This window comes from Theropithecus gelada, chromosome 4 (genome assembly GCF_003255815.1).
Source record: "Theropithecus gelada isolate Dixy chromosome 4, Tgel_1.0, whole genome shotgun sequence".
In the NCBI taxonomy this organism is placed as follows: domain Eukaryota; kingdom Metazoa; phylum Chordata; class Mammalia; order Primates; family Cercopithecidae; genus Theropithecus; species Theropithecus gelada.
The window spans coordinates 104,246,764-104,266,449 of NC_037671.1; the positions used below are offsets into that span (position 1 = coordinate 104,246,764).

Below are 19,686 nucleotides of genomic sequence, written 5' to 3' on the forward strand. Positions count from 1 at the left end.
AGAATGCTGGCTACAGAACCAAAGCCTAAAAGAAATCATGCAATGAGAAGAAAAAACGTTTATAAGAGTTGACACAAAGCTCTAGTGGAATTGTATTTCTTCAGGCTGAGCTGATGCTTATTTACAGCAGATGTCACACCTCTGACACTGTGTATTTGAAATAGTCTGGTGAAAAAAGCAAGCAGCCCTGGTGGTTTAAGTTTTCGGCAAGGCTGCTATAATAAATGAACAGACATTTCCAGACTGCATATTATAATCTGATTCTTCCATCTAAGCAAGCAGCTAATTTTAACCATTTCAAGATAAGTTAAACATTGAACGTCTTCCCTTCCTTTCATAATTGATAGTAGTACTAACCTTTTAAAACACTTTAACTTAAAGGTCAGTAAGACCAAATAGAGTCGATAAACTGACCTTGCTTCCAACAAGGATGAATGTAAACCTGCAGTTAGGATAGTTACAACACTACAACAGCAAAAATGCATGTGGCTTTTATTTATTTGTGTATATGTGTGTGTGTTACTCCTGAACTGGACACTCCTTCTTAGTTATCTTGGGTTCTGAAAGCAGCACTGGCCAAGTGCCCACTGCGTATGAGATTGGGTCCTATTTTGTAACAAACTGCTTTTACTCCCAGGAAATTGGAAAGCATGAAGTTATCTGTGTTTGAGTACATCTTTCTCTCTCTCTCTTTTTTCTAAACTTTTCCATTAGCCAGAACAGATTATCTGTCTGAGATGTTGTTTGTCATGTAAGAGAGAGATAACATTTCTATTTGAAATAAAGTTTTAACTTATGACCTAGAATTCATTATTATGCTCCTTCTCAAGTTATAGTGCAAAGTAGAAAACTTTCAACAAATGAATATTGTTTCATTGATTTGACACAGAATCTACCAAGTACTTTTAAACATAATGGAATGATATATAAAAATGTCTGGTTTATAACTATGCCTGATTGAAGTGCCCTTATATGAAAAATGCTGCCCTTTGCCCCCATGCCTCCAGTGATTTCTCTCCCCTTCCATGTCTTGTTTGCTTTTAAAACTGCTACATGTTTCATCCCCATTTCTCAGTGACCTGCACCACCACTCATTACATACCCATTCCCCACATTTTTCATCTTATCTTCATGTTTTTATAAGACGATGAAAGGTTTGTGAATAGAGCTCTTACTGTATTTTAGCTGGTTTTCAGTATACTTCGGTGCATTTTCACTGATGTTATGAGATAGTTGATGGCATTAATCAGAGAAAGTGTCCAAAAGCTAATAAACCTAAGGCAATCCAAAAACCAGTCAGGAGAAGATATTAAATGAGATAAAATGTGTAAATCTTAACCATCCAGCTAACTATTCATATACCTTTCATTGGCATCTAATACAAAGTTGTGCACATAGTAGATATTCTTCAGTTTTTTTTTTTGTCCATTTGGTTTTCATTTGATTCTATGAAAATGATTAAATGAATATTATAAGCAGTTGAATCCACTAGCAGACAATATATCTAGTTAATTTCTCATCATATAATCAGGTGATAAAAGAGGTTAGAACACTAGTTGATAAATTTTTTTAAAAATTAGTTTAGTTGATCTGGAATCTGAGCTTTAGGGGAGACATAGAATATTCATTTCTACTGCCAGCAGTTCAGAGTTTGAATTTACTTTGGTTCCATGTCACCACAGGCTGATCCCTGCTTGTTATGCTGAATAGTACTAGACAATACAGAGCCATCCAAACACACATGATTTGTTATGCAACAGAAAGAACCAAATGGCAATTATACTAACTGAATTTTGCTTTTTGTTTAATAATATTGAGCACCTACCCATAGGGTGGTCTGATTAAACAGGTTTAAATACTATCTTTTATGGACTTCCGTTTCTTTGGGTATAGAAAACAGAGTGAGCAGTAGTTATCTTATTAATGGCATTCTTTTAAGCACAATGTAGTTTAGACATTAGATAGGGTTTTAAAAAATTACATACCTAATCATTTTTATAAAAAAGAGAGATCTTGTTATTATATTTATACTGACAAGAAAGTAATTTTCTATTTAAATGCCAACAGAGGCCGAACGCAGTGGCTCACACCTGTAATCCCAGCACTTTGGGAGGCCGAGGCAGGCAGATCACTTGAGGCCAGGAGTTTGAGACCAGCCTGGCCAACATAGTGAAACCCTGACTCTACTAAAAATACAAAAAATTAGCTGGGTGTGGTGGTGCACACCTGTAATCCCAGCTACCCAGGAGGCTGAGGCATGAGAATCATTTGAACCTGGGAGGTGGAGGTTGCAGTGAGCCAAGATCGTGCCACTGCACTCCAGCCTGGGCAACAGAGTGAGACCCTATCTCAAAAAACAAAAAAAACCAAAAAATCAGAATTTGGCCATGAGGAGAAATGTTTGCAAGAGCATGTCCATACTAAACAAATTTATATGCTGGTCAAAATTATTTTAGATGTAGGCAATAGAAGATGGAGAATTAAAAGAGTTATTATGGGAAATTAGTAATTGTTAATTGGTAATGATGGTGAAATCTAGGGAAAGTAGCTATTGATTAAGAAGCTGTAAATTGGCTAGGTGCAGTGGCTCGTGCCTCTAATCCCAGCACTTTGGAGAACCAAGGTGGGAGGATTACTTGGGCCCAGGAGTTCAAGACCAGACTGGGTAACAAAGTGACAGCCCGTCTCTACAAAAAGAATTAAAAAAAAAAATTAGCCAAGCATGTTGGCACGCACCTGTAGTCCCAGCTGCTGAGGGATGCTGAGCCCTGATTGTGGCACTGCAGTCCAGCCTGGGTAACAGAGCAAGACCCTGTCTCAAAAAAAAAAAAAAGAAAAAGCTGTAAGTTATCCATTTTGATGACACGAGTATACATCGAACCTGTTCTTGATTGATAAATTATAAATTGAACAGAGAAACTATATCTGAAGTTAAACTCAGTGGGTTTTTGCAGTGTGTACCTTCCAGGGATCAGTGATGGTAAAAGGTTGAGGAGCTTTTCTGCCATCACAACCAGAAATTTCAATGATCCATTCTCAATAAGGAAATAAGAGATATATACACACACTTCTTCCCTCCCTCACTTACTCCCTTCTTTCCTTCTCTTTCCCTTCCTCCTTCCCTCCTTCCATTCCTCCCCTCTTTTCCTTTCTGAGGCATGAGTGAGTAACCTGTTGAAAACTGTTTTGAGAGATGTATTCTCTTTTGAACCACATTCCTTGTAGTGGGAAATGTAGTGGTAAGATTGTCAGTGCAACACTTGTGTTTGTTAATAGCTGTAGTTCTCAAGTAGCTGCACATCACCGTCTCCTGGGAAACTTAAAAAGTAGTTATGCTTAGGGCATCATCCTCAAAGATTCTGATTTAATTTGTCTAGAGTAGGACCCAGGCATTAGTATTTTTTGAAAGCTTCCAAAATGATTTTGAGTCACTGGTAGACAGACTCACTGTCAGATGACTAGCAATAATAATGAAGGTCAATTACAAAATGGCAATGGAGTTTTATAATTATAATTGCTCTTTTTCTTTTTTAATTACATAAGTAATATAAGTTCTTTCTTGTTATTTAAAAAAGAAATTATACAAAAATTTACAGAGAAAAAGTGAAATGCCAGCAAGGCATGGTGGCTAATGCCTGTAATCCTAGCACATTGGGAGGCCAAAATGGGAGGGACTGCTTGAGCCCAGGAGTTAAGACACCAGCTCAGGCAACATGGCAAAACTCTATCTCTACCAATAAAACCACACACACACACACACACACACACACACACACACACACACACAGGTGGTGTACACCTGTAGTCTCAGCTGCTAGGGAGTCTGAGGTAGAGGATGATGGAGTCTGGGAGGTCCAGGCTGCAGTGAGCCGTTATCACACCACTGCATTCCAGCCTGGGCAACAGCTAGACCTTGTCTCAAAAAAAAAATGAAATGCCCTTTCACTGTACTATTTTCCCTGGATGTAGCCACTCTTTGTCAGTTCACTGTCTTCCCTCCCAATGGTTTTTTCATTCATTCATTCATTCATTCATTCATTCATTCATTTGATGGAGTCTTGCCTTGTCACCCAGGCTGGAGTGCAGTGGTGTAATCTCGGCTCACTGCAACCTCCGCCTCCTGGGTTTAAGTGATTCTCCTGCCTCAGCTTCCCGAGTAGCTGGAATTATAGGCATGCGCTACCATGCCTGGCTAAGTTTTGTGTTGTTAGTAGAGACGGAGTTTCACTGTGTTGGCCAGACTGGTCTCAATCTCCTGACCTTGTGATCAGGAATGCCCGCCTAGGCCTTCCAAAGTGCTGAGATTACAGGCATGAGCCACTGCACCTGGCCGGTTTTTACATGCGTTTGAAAATGCACACAATTACTTATAATCATGTCTAATGTCTTTGAAACAAATGTGATCATACTGTATTTACGTATTATGCCATGGTTCGCTTTTTTTACTTAACAGTTTGTCTTGGAGATCTTTCCATGTCAATACATATAAATTTACCTCAATTTTTAAAAAATTATTTCATTATTCTACTATCTGCAAATGTTTTTTGGTATATGTGGCTTTGTTTTTTATTTTAAAAGTTTATAGCTTAATAATAACAATTGGTTATTGTTAGCATTGTTGTTATAATTTAATTTTTCTAACTTTTTACCAGTATGGACAATGCTCTTATTAATATCTTAGTACCTGAATCATTGTGTTTATCAGTGAATATTCCTGTAGAGCAAATTCCTGGAGTGAGAGTTACTAGGTCAGATAGTATATGTATTAATATTTTCAAATATGCTGTCAAATTGTCCTCCAAGGGAGGCAGTCTCAATTTACATTCACTCCAACCAATAGAATCTGATTGCAATATTTCAGAGCCTAAGTAAATCATTCATACTGCAGTATGATTTAATGGGCTAACTAAAATTTCCATCTTCTCTCTTTTGACTGGAATTTTATTGAGTCAGTTTGATAGCACTGATCATATAGCATGTCAGCTTGAAATTCCAATTTACAATCTTAAACATATGATTAAAGAGAATAGAAAAAGTATTCACACATTTTTTAGACCAAGTTTTTCAACATGTAAAGTGTAGGAGAGATGAAAAGAAAATCCAGCCTTGGCAGTGAAAAAAATCTGGACTGGACTACTCCCAGTCTTTTGTTTTATAGATGGGATGCTCAAAGAAAGACGCTGACCTCCCCAGTAACAAAGTCTCAAGAAAAATCTACAATTCTCTGTGTGTGTGTGTGTGTGTGTGTATTAGTATTTTAAATTCCAGATCCTAGATATTTTAGACTTACATATAATAAAATTACATCAATATTCTTGGGTATAACATTTTTATATAATCAAAATGGAAGTGAAATTTAATTGTTTTCAATTAAAATTCCCTTCTAGGTAATCCCTAAATTTCTTCATCCATACAATTTAGATATTGTAGTTCCCAATTCATAAAGTTTGGGGGAGGATTAAATTATATAACACATTAAAAACCTTTAGCACAGTGTCTGGAATTTAGTAAGCTCTCAGTGAATTGAACCTGTTCATTATTTCTGTTTTTACCATTTTAGTTACCTTAAAAGTATGTTAAAGTATGTTTATATAGAATATTTTGTTTTTAGCATGAATTAAGGTAAAAGAGGGGCATGATGCTGGCTTCTATATTCCTGAAGATCCAAATGAAAACTTTTCTGATGTTAAATGTGATCCAAATGAAAACTTTTCTGATGTTAAATGTGTATTTATTATCTAGGAAACGTTTTTTTCTTTTTTTGAGACGGAGTCTCGCTCTGTCGCCTGGGCTGGAGTGCAGTGGCTGGATCTCAGCTCACTGCAAGCTCCGCCTCCCAGGTTTACACCATTCTCCTGCCTCAGCCTCCCGTGTAGCTGGGACTACAGGCGCCCGCCACCTCGCCCAGCTAGTTTTTTGTATTTTTTTAATAGAGACGGGGTTTCACCGTGTTAGCCAAGATGGTCTCGATCTCCTGACCTCGTGATCTGCCTGTCTCGGCCTCCCAAAGTGCTGGGATTACAGGCTTGAGCCACCGCGCCCGGCCTCTAGGAAACTTTTAAAAGAACATAAATCATCATTATCACCGACTATTTTTGAAAACTCAGTATTTTACCACTGTACTTAGAATATATAAAAATTTAACTATGGAAAACATACTTAAATAAAAATTAACTTTACTAAAATTGTTATTGTTTAACTGGCTTACAGTCTTATGAATTTGGTTATGAGAAGAATGAAATAAAAGAAACTAATTCATTAACACATAGGTTGATGGAGGTCAGAAGACATGTACACTATTAAAGAGACTTACTAGTTCTGTGACTCATCACACTTTCCTGACTTCTCTCTTGGTACTTTGGGGCGGGTCCTGTGGAGCTACCCAAATGTTTATTTAGATTGTGTAGAACCAGTCAGAACAAAATGGGGCCTTCTTCTAGAAGACTGGTTCCAGGATCTGCCCCTCTTACCTTCAGGAGGTACAGGGTAGGCAGATTGCTTCCATCATATGCTCTGGATCCTTTGCTTGTCCGCTCTGTGTGGTTCTCTAATAACCTTTCTGCCCACCCACCTCCCCACCACCAGCTGGCTGCAATCCGTCACTTCCATGTGTTCAGTTGATTGGCACACAATTTTAATTAAATAACAAGTATTAAAACATATTAGAATAAAAAAGAATAGAGCTGAGGAATGTTATTAGTATCATTTCTGGATTTTAGTTGAACCGTACCAACGTTTAAAATGATCTCTTCAAAGAATTATTTTTCCTCCAATTTAGTTCCTGAAATTTTTTTCAATCCGTGACTTTTCTTTAGCTCCTCTGCCTCCCGTTTGGAAACTTTATTAATCCTTTTTTAGTCTGTTTTTCCCAAGAATTTTTACGTAATTCCTTTTCTATGTTCGTACCTTCTTCCTGCCCAAAGCTCGCACTTCTTTCACTACTCTTTTCTCTGTCCCTGATACTGCTTTACATACTATCTTTCAACAATTCCTTCCCCTTCAGAAGCTTACAGATCACTGTCAAAATTATCCTTAATGCCCCCATCAGACCCTCAGAATGTGGATTTGAGTTTACATATAAATTCTTATTAAGTTAAAATGTTCAAGTACTGAGAAGAACCCTAAGATAGATTTTTTCCATTATACTTTTAGGCAAGCAAATCTGGATCTTCCTCTGTGGTATCGCCCCTCTTCCCAATTTTTTAAATCACTCTCTGGATCAAGGGGGAATATATAACTGATGAATATTTTCATTTACACCATTGGAATATTATTTAAAAATTAATGTCTATCTTTTAACCTAGTGATTGTCAGCTGTGCTCAGCTCCATTATTGCTGATACCATTTGAAAATATAATCTGCTTACTCAGTTGTTTGGATCAAAAAATGCAAACTTTTTAATGGTCGTAGCAGATCTGAATTCTGATTTCTGAATCAGAGCTTTCATTTTTTGATGAAATCCTCAGAAATTTGGGTATATTTTGATTAACTTATTAACTAGTGTAGGTGTTTGGACTTGGTTTTTAAAAACTCATGTAATTATTTCAGAATATAATTAAATAGTTCTAAAGGTCTAAACAATTTGTTTTTATTTATTTGGCCATCATAAGTGCCTCTATTCTATCTATTGTTGCCATTCTTTTATTTAAAATCTTTTCTTTTTTGTGAGACGGAGTCTTTCTATGTTGCGCAGGCTGGAGTGCAGTGGTACGATCTCAGCTCACTGCAAACTCCGCCTCCCGGGTTCATGCCATTCTCCTGCCTCAGCCTCCTGAGTAGCTGGGACTACAGGCGTCTGCCACCACGCCCGGCTAATTTTTTGTTATTTTTAGTAGAGACAGGGTTTCACCATGTTAGCCAGGATAGTCTCGATCTCCTGACCTCGTGATCTGCCCGCTTTGGCCTCCCAAAGTGCTGTGATTACAGACGTGAGCCACCGCACCCGGTCTTAAAATCTTAAATTTTAAATCTTATTTTGATAGTGTCTCAAAAAAGTTGGCTTTGATTTGATTGTTATTTATCTTCTATCTTTAAATGTTCCTTAAATAAGAAATAATATTTGTAGAATGTGCTAGCTCATTAGAATAACAGTATTTATAAAATGATTTTATGAAGAACTTGATAACTTTCTAAGATTAAACTGAACATTTTTGTTTATTTTATCTTTGTTTGTTTGTTAAAACAGAGTCTAGCCCTGTTGCCCAGGCTGGAGTGCAGTGGAGCAATCTTGGCTCACTGCAACCTCTGCCTCTCTGGTTCAAGCAATTCTCCTGCCTCAGCCTCCTGAGTAGCTGGAACTACAGGTGTGCCCCGCCACGCCTGGCTAATTTTTTGTATTCTTAGTAGAGATGGGGTTTTGCCATGTTGACCAGGCTGGTCTCAAACTCCTGACCTTAAGTGATCTGCCCGCCTCAGCCTCCCAAAAGTGCTGGGATTACAGGTGTGAGCCACTGCGCCTGGCCTATTTTATCTTTACTTGTAATGCATGAGAAAATACCCTTTGTGCCATTGGTTCAGCATTTAATAAAGTACTTAACATGAATAATTTTATTTTTTATGTTGGACTATGGAAATATATAATAAAGTATGAGTATAATTTTCTTTGTATGGTCTTTTGCTTGTGTGAGACTATGTCCTTATATTTCTTAAGCATGTAGCTGAACATGGACACACATGCTATTTTTATGCTCACATCACAGTGTAAAATTCATTCAGACTACAAAGGCAAACTGATGTGGAAAAGTATGGAGGGTGAACAAAGGGGACTAAAATCATGTATAGCTTGTATGGAAATCATGTATAGCTTGTATGGAGTATATAGTTGTGGTATGATTTGTGAGCTGCAACGTAGCTGAACATTTCTATTTTGCTGTCAGTCCCTTGGGAAGGAAGGGGTTTCATAATGGAGAGTGATCTCTACTCTTAGTAAGAGTGATTGACACGGAATGATTAAATAGAAGAGAATATAAATACCACTCCTCCCCTTTTAAGGCTAAGCACATAGACACTAAATGCAAATCTTTTCAGTGTGGAAGACAGTCTGGCCTAATGATAGCACATATCAGAAAAGCCAAGGGGGTGAATTAACTATGCAGATCAAAATGTAAGGAAACCAAAATTATATAGCATCCTTAAAAATAACTTTTATAGCCCATATCTAATGGTGAATGCACAGATAGAGGGTAATTGAAGATCGCAGTTGTGAAAGCAGAGTACTGACATCAGGCTCCTGGTCAGTGAGCAGGCAGAATGGCTCCCTGAATTGGATAGCGCAGTGCCCACCATGGTGACTGATAAAACCGATGTGTCCGCTGGAGAGCCAGCCTGTTACTGAAGCCTTTAACCTCTTTTTTCTCTCTTTGAAAATGAGCTCCTGAGTGGAAGGTATCCTCAAGGAAGTGAATTTAATTCAAAAGAAGATACTTTATAGATGGGCAAATTTAATTTAAGAATTCACTTCTCTATTGTAGAGGAGAACTGTGTGGGAAAATATATTATTATAAGTAATGTGGTTATATCTTTCAAATATGTCATTTTTGAGTGTTGTTATTTTGAAAACCTAAATTTTAAGCATTAGCGAGTAATCTTGATTATTTAATCTTACACTCTCATAGAACATATGGCTGAAACTATTAAATCTGCTATATTATATTAAGATATGTAATTGTACAATGAATAATTTAACTACAACATGTGATTTCTTGGTTTTTTTTCCCCTTTTTGAAAATATGATTCAGTCTCTCCTAAGATAAATACTTGTTAATTGTTGCAAAGAATAAAAGCCCATCTTATAAATTCATTATTCTAAATTACATAAGGTAACATTGCTAACTGGAGAAGCAGGCAATAGTTACCCTAAGTTTTGCCAATTAAAAAATTCACCGTTTAATTTATCCCAAAAGATAAAATACTAAATATTCTATATATATACTGCTTAGTAGGTTGTTAGTACATTAGTAGTTTGTCTTTTAAATATAAGGTAGTATAAATTATTGTTTGATGTTCTCACACACATACAAATATAAGTCATCATAATTCATTTTTTGTTGTCAGTCTGGACTTAAACCAATTTCCTCAGTTAACCCTTTTATTTTTTGTTTGTTTGTTTTTTGTTTTTCTTTTTTTTTATTTGGAGATGGAGTCTCACTCTGTCACCAGGCTGGAGTGCAGTGGCACAATCTCGGCTCACTGCAACCTCCGCCTCCCAGGTTCAAGCAATTCTGCTGCCTCAGCCTCCCGAATAGCTTGGGACTACAAGCGTGCGCCACCACACCCAGCTAATTTTTGTATTTTTAGTAGAGTCAGGGTTGGCCAGAATGGTCTGGATCTCCTGACCTCGTAATCTGCCTCCCAATCTCGGTCTCCCAAAGTGCTGGGATTACAAGCGTGACCCACCGCCGCCCAGCCAGTTAACACATTTTATTATTTTTTAAAAACGTTATAACTTGTCCGGGTGCGGTGGCTCACACCTGTAATCCCAGCACTTTGGGAGGTAGAGGCAGGCAGATCACTTGAGGTCAGGAGTTCCAGACCAGCCTGGCTAAACATGGTGAAACCCTGTCTCTACCAAAAATATAAAAACTAGCCGGGCATGGTGGCACATGCCTGCACTCCTAGCTACTCCTGAGGCTGAGGCAGGAGAGTCACCCAAACCCAGGAGGCGGATGTTGCAGTGAACCAAGATCAGTACACTCCAGCCTGGGCAACAGAATGAGATTGTATCTCAAAAAAAAAAAAATATATATATATATATAACCTGTTGTTCTTTGTGCTTCATAAATGAAATTTATGGAGTCATAAATGTATTTGGAAAATAAAATAGCTCTTAAAATCTTTCATTTGGAGACAAGTCATTAAACAAATTCTATGTTTAACAATCAGATTTAAAACCTTTAGTAAATATAAATTTTTCTTAGTTTCTTCCACTTATGGTATTTTGTTATTTTTAATATAAAATTTTAGAAGAAAATCTGATTGAAATTGAACAAATATACCTCTGAATAAATTTTCTTGCTTAGCTTTTCCTTGCCAAACTAAAAGCTGAACTTTCAGACATCTAATACAAAGCCAGGTCTTCAATGTGCATTCACATATTATGGATGGATTTCCATTTATTTTAACTTAAAAGAGATCACCCTGAAAGAAAGCTAATTTCTTACAAAAGGAAAAGAAAGTAAACTTTTCTCATCATTGAACTAGCATAAACTTTTATTAATTCAATCTAAGTATTTAGAAACTTTCTTTTTTTAGCACTGTTCTGATTCAGACATTTACTCTATTGCTCTAAAATTGCTTGGTAATTTGCCAGATATCATCCTGACTTTCTGACTAAACTCTGACTTTCTTATATATCAAATTTCACTGCACTACTTAATTTTATACAAAGGAAAACTTTTTTTTTTCCAGTTTAGCTGGTTTCTGCAGTCAAAATAATTAACATTCAAAGAAGTGTGAAACTCTTAAAATTTAATTTGGTCTAAAATTTTCCCAATTTCTGAGTGAATTGCCACTTTGCATCGTGCCAACAGCTGTATTTCTACACTCTTGTTTTTAAAACTGGCTGGTTGTTTTTTGTTGAATATTCGCTGCCCTCTAGTGGGCTAAATGGTTCTTTTAAAATGACCAGATAGTGTCAAATTTAAAGGAATCATTTCTATATGGAAGTGATTAAATATTCTTTCATGTTTTAATACTCTTGTTTTTCACTGTGTTTAGTTATGTCTCACACAACTAAGTTTTTAACCTCACGAGAACATTTTGGAGATAGTCTTTGAACCAACAGTGTAAACAATGATAAATACTTTTAAGAAGGCATATTAAAATAAGCTTGTCTCATTGATAGTTTGTGTGTCTTCACATTTTAAAATGTGTTTTTGGATACATGCTGCCTACTTCTAAGATGTTTTCATCTTTTTGCCTCGCAGATGCTACAACTGTGGTGGCCTTGATCATCATGCTAAGGAATGTAGTCTACCTCCTCAGCCAAAGAAGTGCCATTACTGTCAGAGCATCATGCACATGGTGGCAAACTGCCCACATAAAAATGTTGCACAGCCACCCGTGAGTTCTCAGGGAAGACAGGAAGCAGAATCCCAGCCATGCACTTCAACTCTCCCTCGAGAAGTGGGAGGCGGGCATGGCTGTACATCACCACCTCAGGAGGCTAGGGCAGAGATCTCAGAACGGTCAGGCAGGTCACCTCAAGAAGCTTCCTCCACAAAGTCATCTACAGCACCAGAAGAGCAAAGCAAAAAGGGGCCTTCAGTTCAAAAAAGGAAAAAGACATAACAGGTCTTCTTCATACGTTCTTTCCTTTTACCCTGTTGCAAAGTCTACCTCATGCAAGTATAGGGGAACAGTATTTCACAAGCAGTAGCTGACCTGGGATTTTAACTACTATTGGGGAACTGTGAATTTTTTAAACAGACAAATCACTCTAAGCAAATTACATTTGAGCAGGGTGTCATGTTTTATGTTAATTCAGAGAGTAAGATACTATGTCTGTCAATATGTGCATGTGTGAGAGGGAGAGAGCCTGAGTCTGTGTGTGTACATGAGAATTTTATATAGAAATGTACACATATATATAAAGAGCCTTTGTCTTTATATATTTGTGTATAGATCAAAGCACACACCCTCCCTCATGTAATTGGATATTTCCAAGAATTGAGAACCCATGTGAAGCATTATAGATAGTTTTAAATTTAACCCACTGGAGTTTTCTTGAAATACCACTTCTTTTATATTATATAAAAATAAAAACATGACTGTTACTTTTTGTGTGAACCAAAGGATACTTCAGATCTCAGAGCTGCCAACTATGGGGTACTATAGGTTTTTAAGACATCCAGTTCTGCCGAATTTGGGATTGCCTCTTTTTCTTGAAATTTCTGGAGTGGTATTTTTTCCCCCCTCTTTGAAGGCAGTACCTTAACTTCGTATGCCTCTGACTGCCATAAGCTTTTTTGATTCTGGGATACATAACTCCACAAAAGACAATGAATGTGTAATTTGTGCCGATATTTCACTGTTTTAAATTCTATGTTTGATTGTAAAATTAGATGCCTATTAAGAGAAATGAAGGGGAGGATCATCTTAGTGACTTGTTTTCAGTAGTATTTTAATACCAGCTTCTTGTAACCTTTTCCATGTTGTGAGGGTTGTAAGGGATTGTGTGGCAACAGCAGCTTCCCTTGGCTAAGTCAATCTTCTACCCATTGCTTAGAGCAGGTAGCCCTCCTTATTTACTGCTGAAGACCTTAGAGAACTCCAATTGTTTGACGTATATTTTTGGTGGCTGTTTTTTTTGTTCCTCCTGGAGAGTTATCTAACTTGTTTCTAAAACAAACAAGCAGCACAGAAATGAATGAAATACCAGGGTTGAGAATTAAAATTAAATGGATGTTCACAATTGCCCAATATATATGACCTGTGAATGATATGAAAAAAGGCAGTGTTCAGTGGCAGTTAACAAGAGTGACAAACCTGGGGCAGAGGTACCAAACCTCTCCCACCAGAGAGCTGGAAGTATTTTATACAGTAACTTTGAACCTATGGAAGTTACCTCCAATGCTTATTCTGAAGTAACCTATATGGTGGATGCAGGATGAACATTCAGTGCTAGGGAGAATCTTCTCAGGTTGGTTCTCAGAGTGATAAACTGGCTAGGGACCAGTTATAGTATTGGTCCCATTAGGTTTCGGTCATGGAAAAAAAATTATTTTGGGGTCATCCTGGCTCTAGATGTTATGGGCAAATTTCTGAAACATCTGCAAGAAGGTACCAGTTAATTATAGTGCTTAATATTGGGAATAATATTAAGCATTATAATTATAATGTATGGGCCTGTTGGTGTAAGCTCAGATAATTAAATAAAAATAGCATGACTCAAATGAGACATATTCTGCTGAACAGTTTCTACTTCCTCTCCCTCCTGTCCTGTCATGGGAGACGTATATAGTTACTGCTGTTTCAGCAAGCCACCATAAGAAGAAAAATGCCTCAGGTTGGGTTGCCAGTCCTTTACAACTCAGCTTGAATTTCACAACAGTGATTGTGAGAATCTGCGTGGTATACACTGAAATATCGGTGTGCTGTGATACAAAGCTTACCTTTGACGATATTGAATGTGATATAGCTGTAGAGAAGTACTTCCTTGCCTTATGTGAGGATTTCAAGCTTATTTAAATTATGTAGACAAATCAAAGTGGCATTGCTTAATTTTTAGCAGGCATAATAAGCAAGTTAACAATAAAATGCAAAACATGATAAGCATTGCTCAATTTTTAGCAGGTATAATAAGCAGGTTAACAGTAAAAATGCAAAACATGATAGATAAGTCACTTTGAAAATTCAAACCAAAGTTCCTTCACCTTATGGAAATAGGAAATTATGGACTTGAAAATTGGACATTTCCTGTTTACAAAAAGAAATTTAGAGCTAAAATCATGGTAAAAAAATAGAAACACTTGAGAACTATGGTCTTTATGGGTGCAATTTGAAATCCTTTTCATCATCTTATCAGACTGAACTAAGAGCACATACCAAACCTATCTTATGGTTGAAAGTTGGGGTTTATTTTTTATATGAGAATATTATCACTATTACATAACATACTCAGGACAAAGAACTTTGCTCAGGGAACATACCATATAATATTTTTGGTGTTTCTTTACAGACTAGTCTACAGTCCTGCTTACTCAAAACAAACCAAATAACTTATACCTTTATATAAGTATTATGTACTGATGATAGTAACTACCTCTGAGTTTGACATAGATCAAAATTTTTGAATATCAGATATCAGTTATCCTATTTTTATTTCATGTGAAAACTCCTCTAAAGCAGATTCCCTCAACTCCGTGCATATGTGAATATCACTGATGTGAACACATTGTTCATTTACATAGGTAAAATATTCTGTTTACAGCAAAAGGCTACCTCATAGTTGATGCATAGCACACCTGTATGTATGCTGTTCCAGCCTTACAGGTGGCTGATAATTCTCTGGTACAGAACCTGTTTATCTGTATTATAAATAGCAATCCACAACTGCATGTTTCTGACAAACACTTGTGAATAATGAAGCATCTCGTTTTAGTTAGCAAAGTCTCCAAACATCTCCTTAAAATAATCATGTATTTAGTTTAAAGAATTATGGGCACTGTTCAACTTAAGAACTTAAGCAAAACAGAACACGGAAGCAGTCTTAGAAGCATCTCTTTGCCCAGAGGCGGAGGTTGGAAGGGGTAGCAGGGAGAGGGGTTGGTTTATGCAGGTATTTGTGCTAGGCAAAGAGTTTAAAAGATGCCAATGTCCTTCATTTACTGTCTGTGCTGCCCTGAAGCCAAGCGTCTTGCAGCATTATAGCCCCAGGCACATAACTAACTAGCACTGGCTTGCCAAGGAATGAACATGCAATGCCATTACTAGCTATTGAGGGAAAAGGGTCTGTGTGAAGCATCACTTTGCGGGGATTACTAATGGTGGGGCAGCAGGTCTGTGAATTCAGTTATCTCTTGACCTCACCCTCATGTCAACACAAATGTAATTCCTAAACAAGATGCAATTCCTAAACAAGATGCATTGCCAGTCTCTTAGCCCTGTAAGCTAATCATTTGCTACATGGCAGACTATAATGAAAACATTTTTATACTTGGATTTCTAGTCTTCACTAGAAGACCTTGGATGTATTTTTGCAGTTGAAAGATTAAGAAAGATTTTTACCTGCTTATAACTTGGAAGTTTAGCGTGCAATGTAAGAAAAAAGATCAAGAAATGTCATGTTATTAGCATCAGTCCACCTCCAATATTGCCAATATTATTTTTATTCTGGCTCAGTTTTATTTTGCACCAGGGCGGCCCCAAGTTACTGCTGGTTGTATTTAGTTTGTGAATAGGAGCCCATAAGTGTTAATAGACTTTGTAACATTCACTGTAAGATGAATTATACAGGACATGGGAAATCTCATTAAGTGTTAAAGTTAATTTAAATTAATTTATCTGTTTTCTCTAAGAAATGTTTATCATAAAATATATATGTGTATTTCCCCTTTGGTTATAAAATTTGGGAAAGTATGTACAAGTGCAGCTGCACTGACTTTAATTTTCTAGATGTCTTAATGAGATTTATTTGTTTTAGAGAAGAACATCTGTTAAAAGCATCAAACTCTGTCTTACATAGCTGTCAACAGCCTCTTTAAGATGTGGTGGTTGTATGATCTGTGTCATAATTGTTCAGTTAGAGTGAGAAGTTGACCTATGATTCATTTTTAAATTTTATATTTGGAACAAAGCTGCAAGTTATGGTAAAGTACTGTACTGTGAGAAAGTATTATGATATTTAATGCATCTGTGGCTTAACACTTGTGAGAGTTACCAGCTTGAAAATGATGGTGTTGACTACCTCTTGAATCACTTCCATCTATCAACCACTGGCACCTACCACCAAGCTGGCTTCAATTAGTATGCGTTGCTTTTTGGTATTAACAATTCTAACCATACTAGAGACCAAAGTGAACCCTGATTTTTATATGTCTTTAATAATGGTGTTTTATCTAGTGTTTTTAAATTATCCTGTGTAGTATTTAGATTACCTCATTGTCCATTTTGATTTATGCTGTTTACAAGTGAAAATAAAAACACTTGAACTGTATGTTTTTAAAAGATAAGGGGTAGATGTTTGGAATGCATTTCACTTGCGTGCAGTCATCTGGAGGGACTGAAGCACTGTTTGCCTTTCTGTACACTCTGGGTTTTATATTCTCATTTCATGCCTAATGTTGTATTCTGTCAATTATGGATATGCTGGGGTTTAAAAAAATTACTTGATTAAAAATAAAACATATAACGTTGGCATTTATGATGGGTTTTGGAGATTTTTTTATGATGTGTGTTCTTACTAAGTGAAAGGATAAAAGGCCATTTAGGCAGTGTTTTACATCAGTTGGAGCATAAGTTAAATGGTATTAACATATCCTCAGTGGTGAGTATTAACATGGAACTTACTCCAACAATACAGATGCTGAATAAATGTAGTCTAAGTGAAGGAAGAAGGAAAGGTGGAAGCTGCCATCACTCAGAATTGTCCAGCAGAGATTGTGCAAGCTTGTGAATGAATAAAGGCACATACTTCACATGGTCAGGAAGAGTGGTTTGAAGCAAAATATTCAAAGCCTATTGAAGAAATCATTTTAGAATTTTTCTACAGGTTTTTTTCTAATAAAGAATTTGAAAAGAAAAAGGCAAATTATATCAGTACCAAATATCTAAAATGCGAATGTAGATTTATCAAACCATGAATGCAGTATTGATGTACTATAACAAACCATTTGGTAAAACTATTGAGTTCTATAAATTGGCCAGTTCCACAATCAAACTTATTTTCCTCTCTACACCTGGATGATTTCTTCTTTTGATGATCTGTTATAACTCTTATTTTATTTTAAAATCTGGTAAAATCACATAACATAAAATTTACTGTCTTTACTTTTTTTTTTTTTTTTTAAGATGAGGTCTCATTCTGTTGCCCAGGCTGGAGTGCAGTGGTGCAATCGTAGCTTACTGCAGGCTCAAATTCCTAGATTTGAGCGATCCTCCCACTTCAGCCTCTTGAGTAGCTGGACTACAGATGCGCACCATGCCCAGCTAATTTTTTTTTTTTTTTTTTTTTTTTTTTTTTTAGAGAGAGAGTCTTGCTTCGCTGCCCAGGCTGGTCTTGAACTCCTGGCTTCAAGCAGTCCTCCCTCCTCAGCCTCCCAAAGGACTGGGATTACAAGTGAGCCACCATGCCTAGCCTTAACCATTTTTGATTGCTAAGTATATTCACATTCTTGTACAACCATGTATGATTCACTTGTCTTTGAATGTGAAGGGCTTTTTGTACTTTCGAGAATATGGAAAACCTTTAAACCTTAAAAATATATGTAATCCCATCATCTGAAAGTAACCAATAGCAGCTTTTATTAATTTAGTATATAGAAAAAATTTTTTTTTCTTTTTGTGAGACAGGGTCTTGCTTTGTCACCCAAGCTGGAGTGCAGCGGCACAACCACGGCTCACTGCAGCCTCAACCTCCCCAGGCTCAAGTGATTCTTCCAGCTCAGCCTCCCAAGTAGCTGGGACTATAGGCTACACCACCACGCCTGGCTAGTTTTTTGCATTTTTTGTAGAGATGGTAAAATCACAAAACAATTTACTATCTTGTGGCCCAGGCTGGTCTTGAACTCCTGGGCTCAATTGATCCTTCTGCCTTGGCCTCCCAAAGTGTTGGAATTACAGGTATGAACCACCCCCATCTCCCCGGCCAATTTGTAAATTTTTTGTAGGGACAGTTTCCCTATGTTAGCCAGGCTAATCTTTAACTCCTGGCTTCAAGGATCCCACCTCAGCCTCACAAAGTGTTGGGATTACAGGCATGAGCCACCACACCTGGCTGAAAAGCTTAAAAAAAAAAATTATATATATAGAGATACATATATATGTGTGTATATAAAATATATATAGACTCTATGTGTGTGTATACATATATAGACATATATATACACACACACATAATCCCATTGCCTAGAAATAACCATTGGCATTTTTAATTTTCTTCTGCTTATATATATATATATACACACACACACACACGCGAGAGTGTGTTATTTTTGAGACATAGTCTCGCTCTGTCACCAGGCTGGAGACCAGTGGCACAATCTCGGCACACTGCAACCTCCACCTTCCAGGTTCAAGCGATTCTCCAGCTGGGACTGTAGGCGCGTGCCACTGCATCTGGCTGATTTTGTGTTTTTAGTAGAGAGAGGATTTCACCATGTTAGCCAGGCTGGGTCTCGAACTCCTGACCTTGGGTGATCCATCTGCTTTGGCCTCCAAAAGTGCTGGGATTACACACGTGAACCACCACGCCCTACCAGAGTTTATACATAGAAGAATTTGATCATTAAAACAAATAGTCCAATATGCTTACGTAATTAATGTTGCTTTTTTTTTTTTTTTCCGAATAAAGAAGAGCTGTAAGGCACATTCAGGATAACAGGAAGACCCAGCCAGAATCCCAGGCTGCCCTTCTCTGTACAGAGTACTACGTTTCCTGCCCCTGTCTGTGTCTCCCGTGTAAGCTTTTTGTAAGGGCCTTTGTATGAAGCTTTTGCTTGCTAGGCTACTAAATCAAAGCAGTGCTGTGTGATAGCCACCATTTTGTGATCGATTCTGCTCCTGATTGCCTGTTAGTTTTGTAAAATATTCCTCAAAAACTCTGTGGGGTTTCTTGTTTGCTTTGCTTTCTAGAAATAATTGAAAATTCTTAAAACTTTCACAGTTGCTCAAACGTAATTTCTGTCATCCTCAATTTAGAAATCAGTATGTTGCCCTTTCTCATCCTCTCTCCTCTCTCTCTCTCTCTCTCTTACACACACACACACACACACACACACACACACACACACACACACACACTCTTTCTGAATTAGTTTGGACTGCCTGGGAAATGGTAAATTTTTCTGTGGCTGCATAGCAGGCATGTTTCTTAACACAATATAGGATAGTTTATTATATTTATAGTGTGTTTTGTTTCTAAAATTACTCAAAATTCCTGGAAGATGTGGGCTGTTTTCTGAAGGTCAAGGGCTTCCATTTCTAGTTAATTTCTGAGCTGCTCAGCATCTGTAGCTATATACACCTGCT

At 37.1% G+C, this 19,686-nt stretch overlaps 1 protein-coding gene across 2 annotated transcripts in view; it reads left to right on the forward strand.

Annotated features, from left to right (window-relative positions):
* Positions 1-16,861, forward strand: part of LIN28B (lin-28 homolog B) — a 140,148-nt gene extending 123,287 nt beyond the window's left edge. For both annotated transcript variants that reach the window (XM_025382883.1, XM_025382884.1), the window contains one exon: positions 11,925-16,861. In XM_025382883.1, coding sequence (XP_025238668.1) covers positions 11,925-12,288 — 364 coding nt within the window. In that variant the 3' untranslated portion in view covers positions 12,289-16,861. The remainder of the gene's footprint in view (positions 1-11,924) is intronic.
* The last annotated feature ends 2,825 nt before the right edge of the window (positions 16,862-19,686 follow it).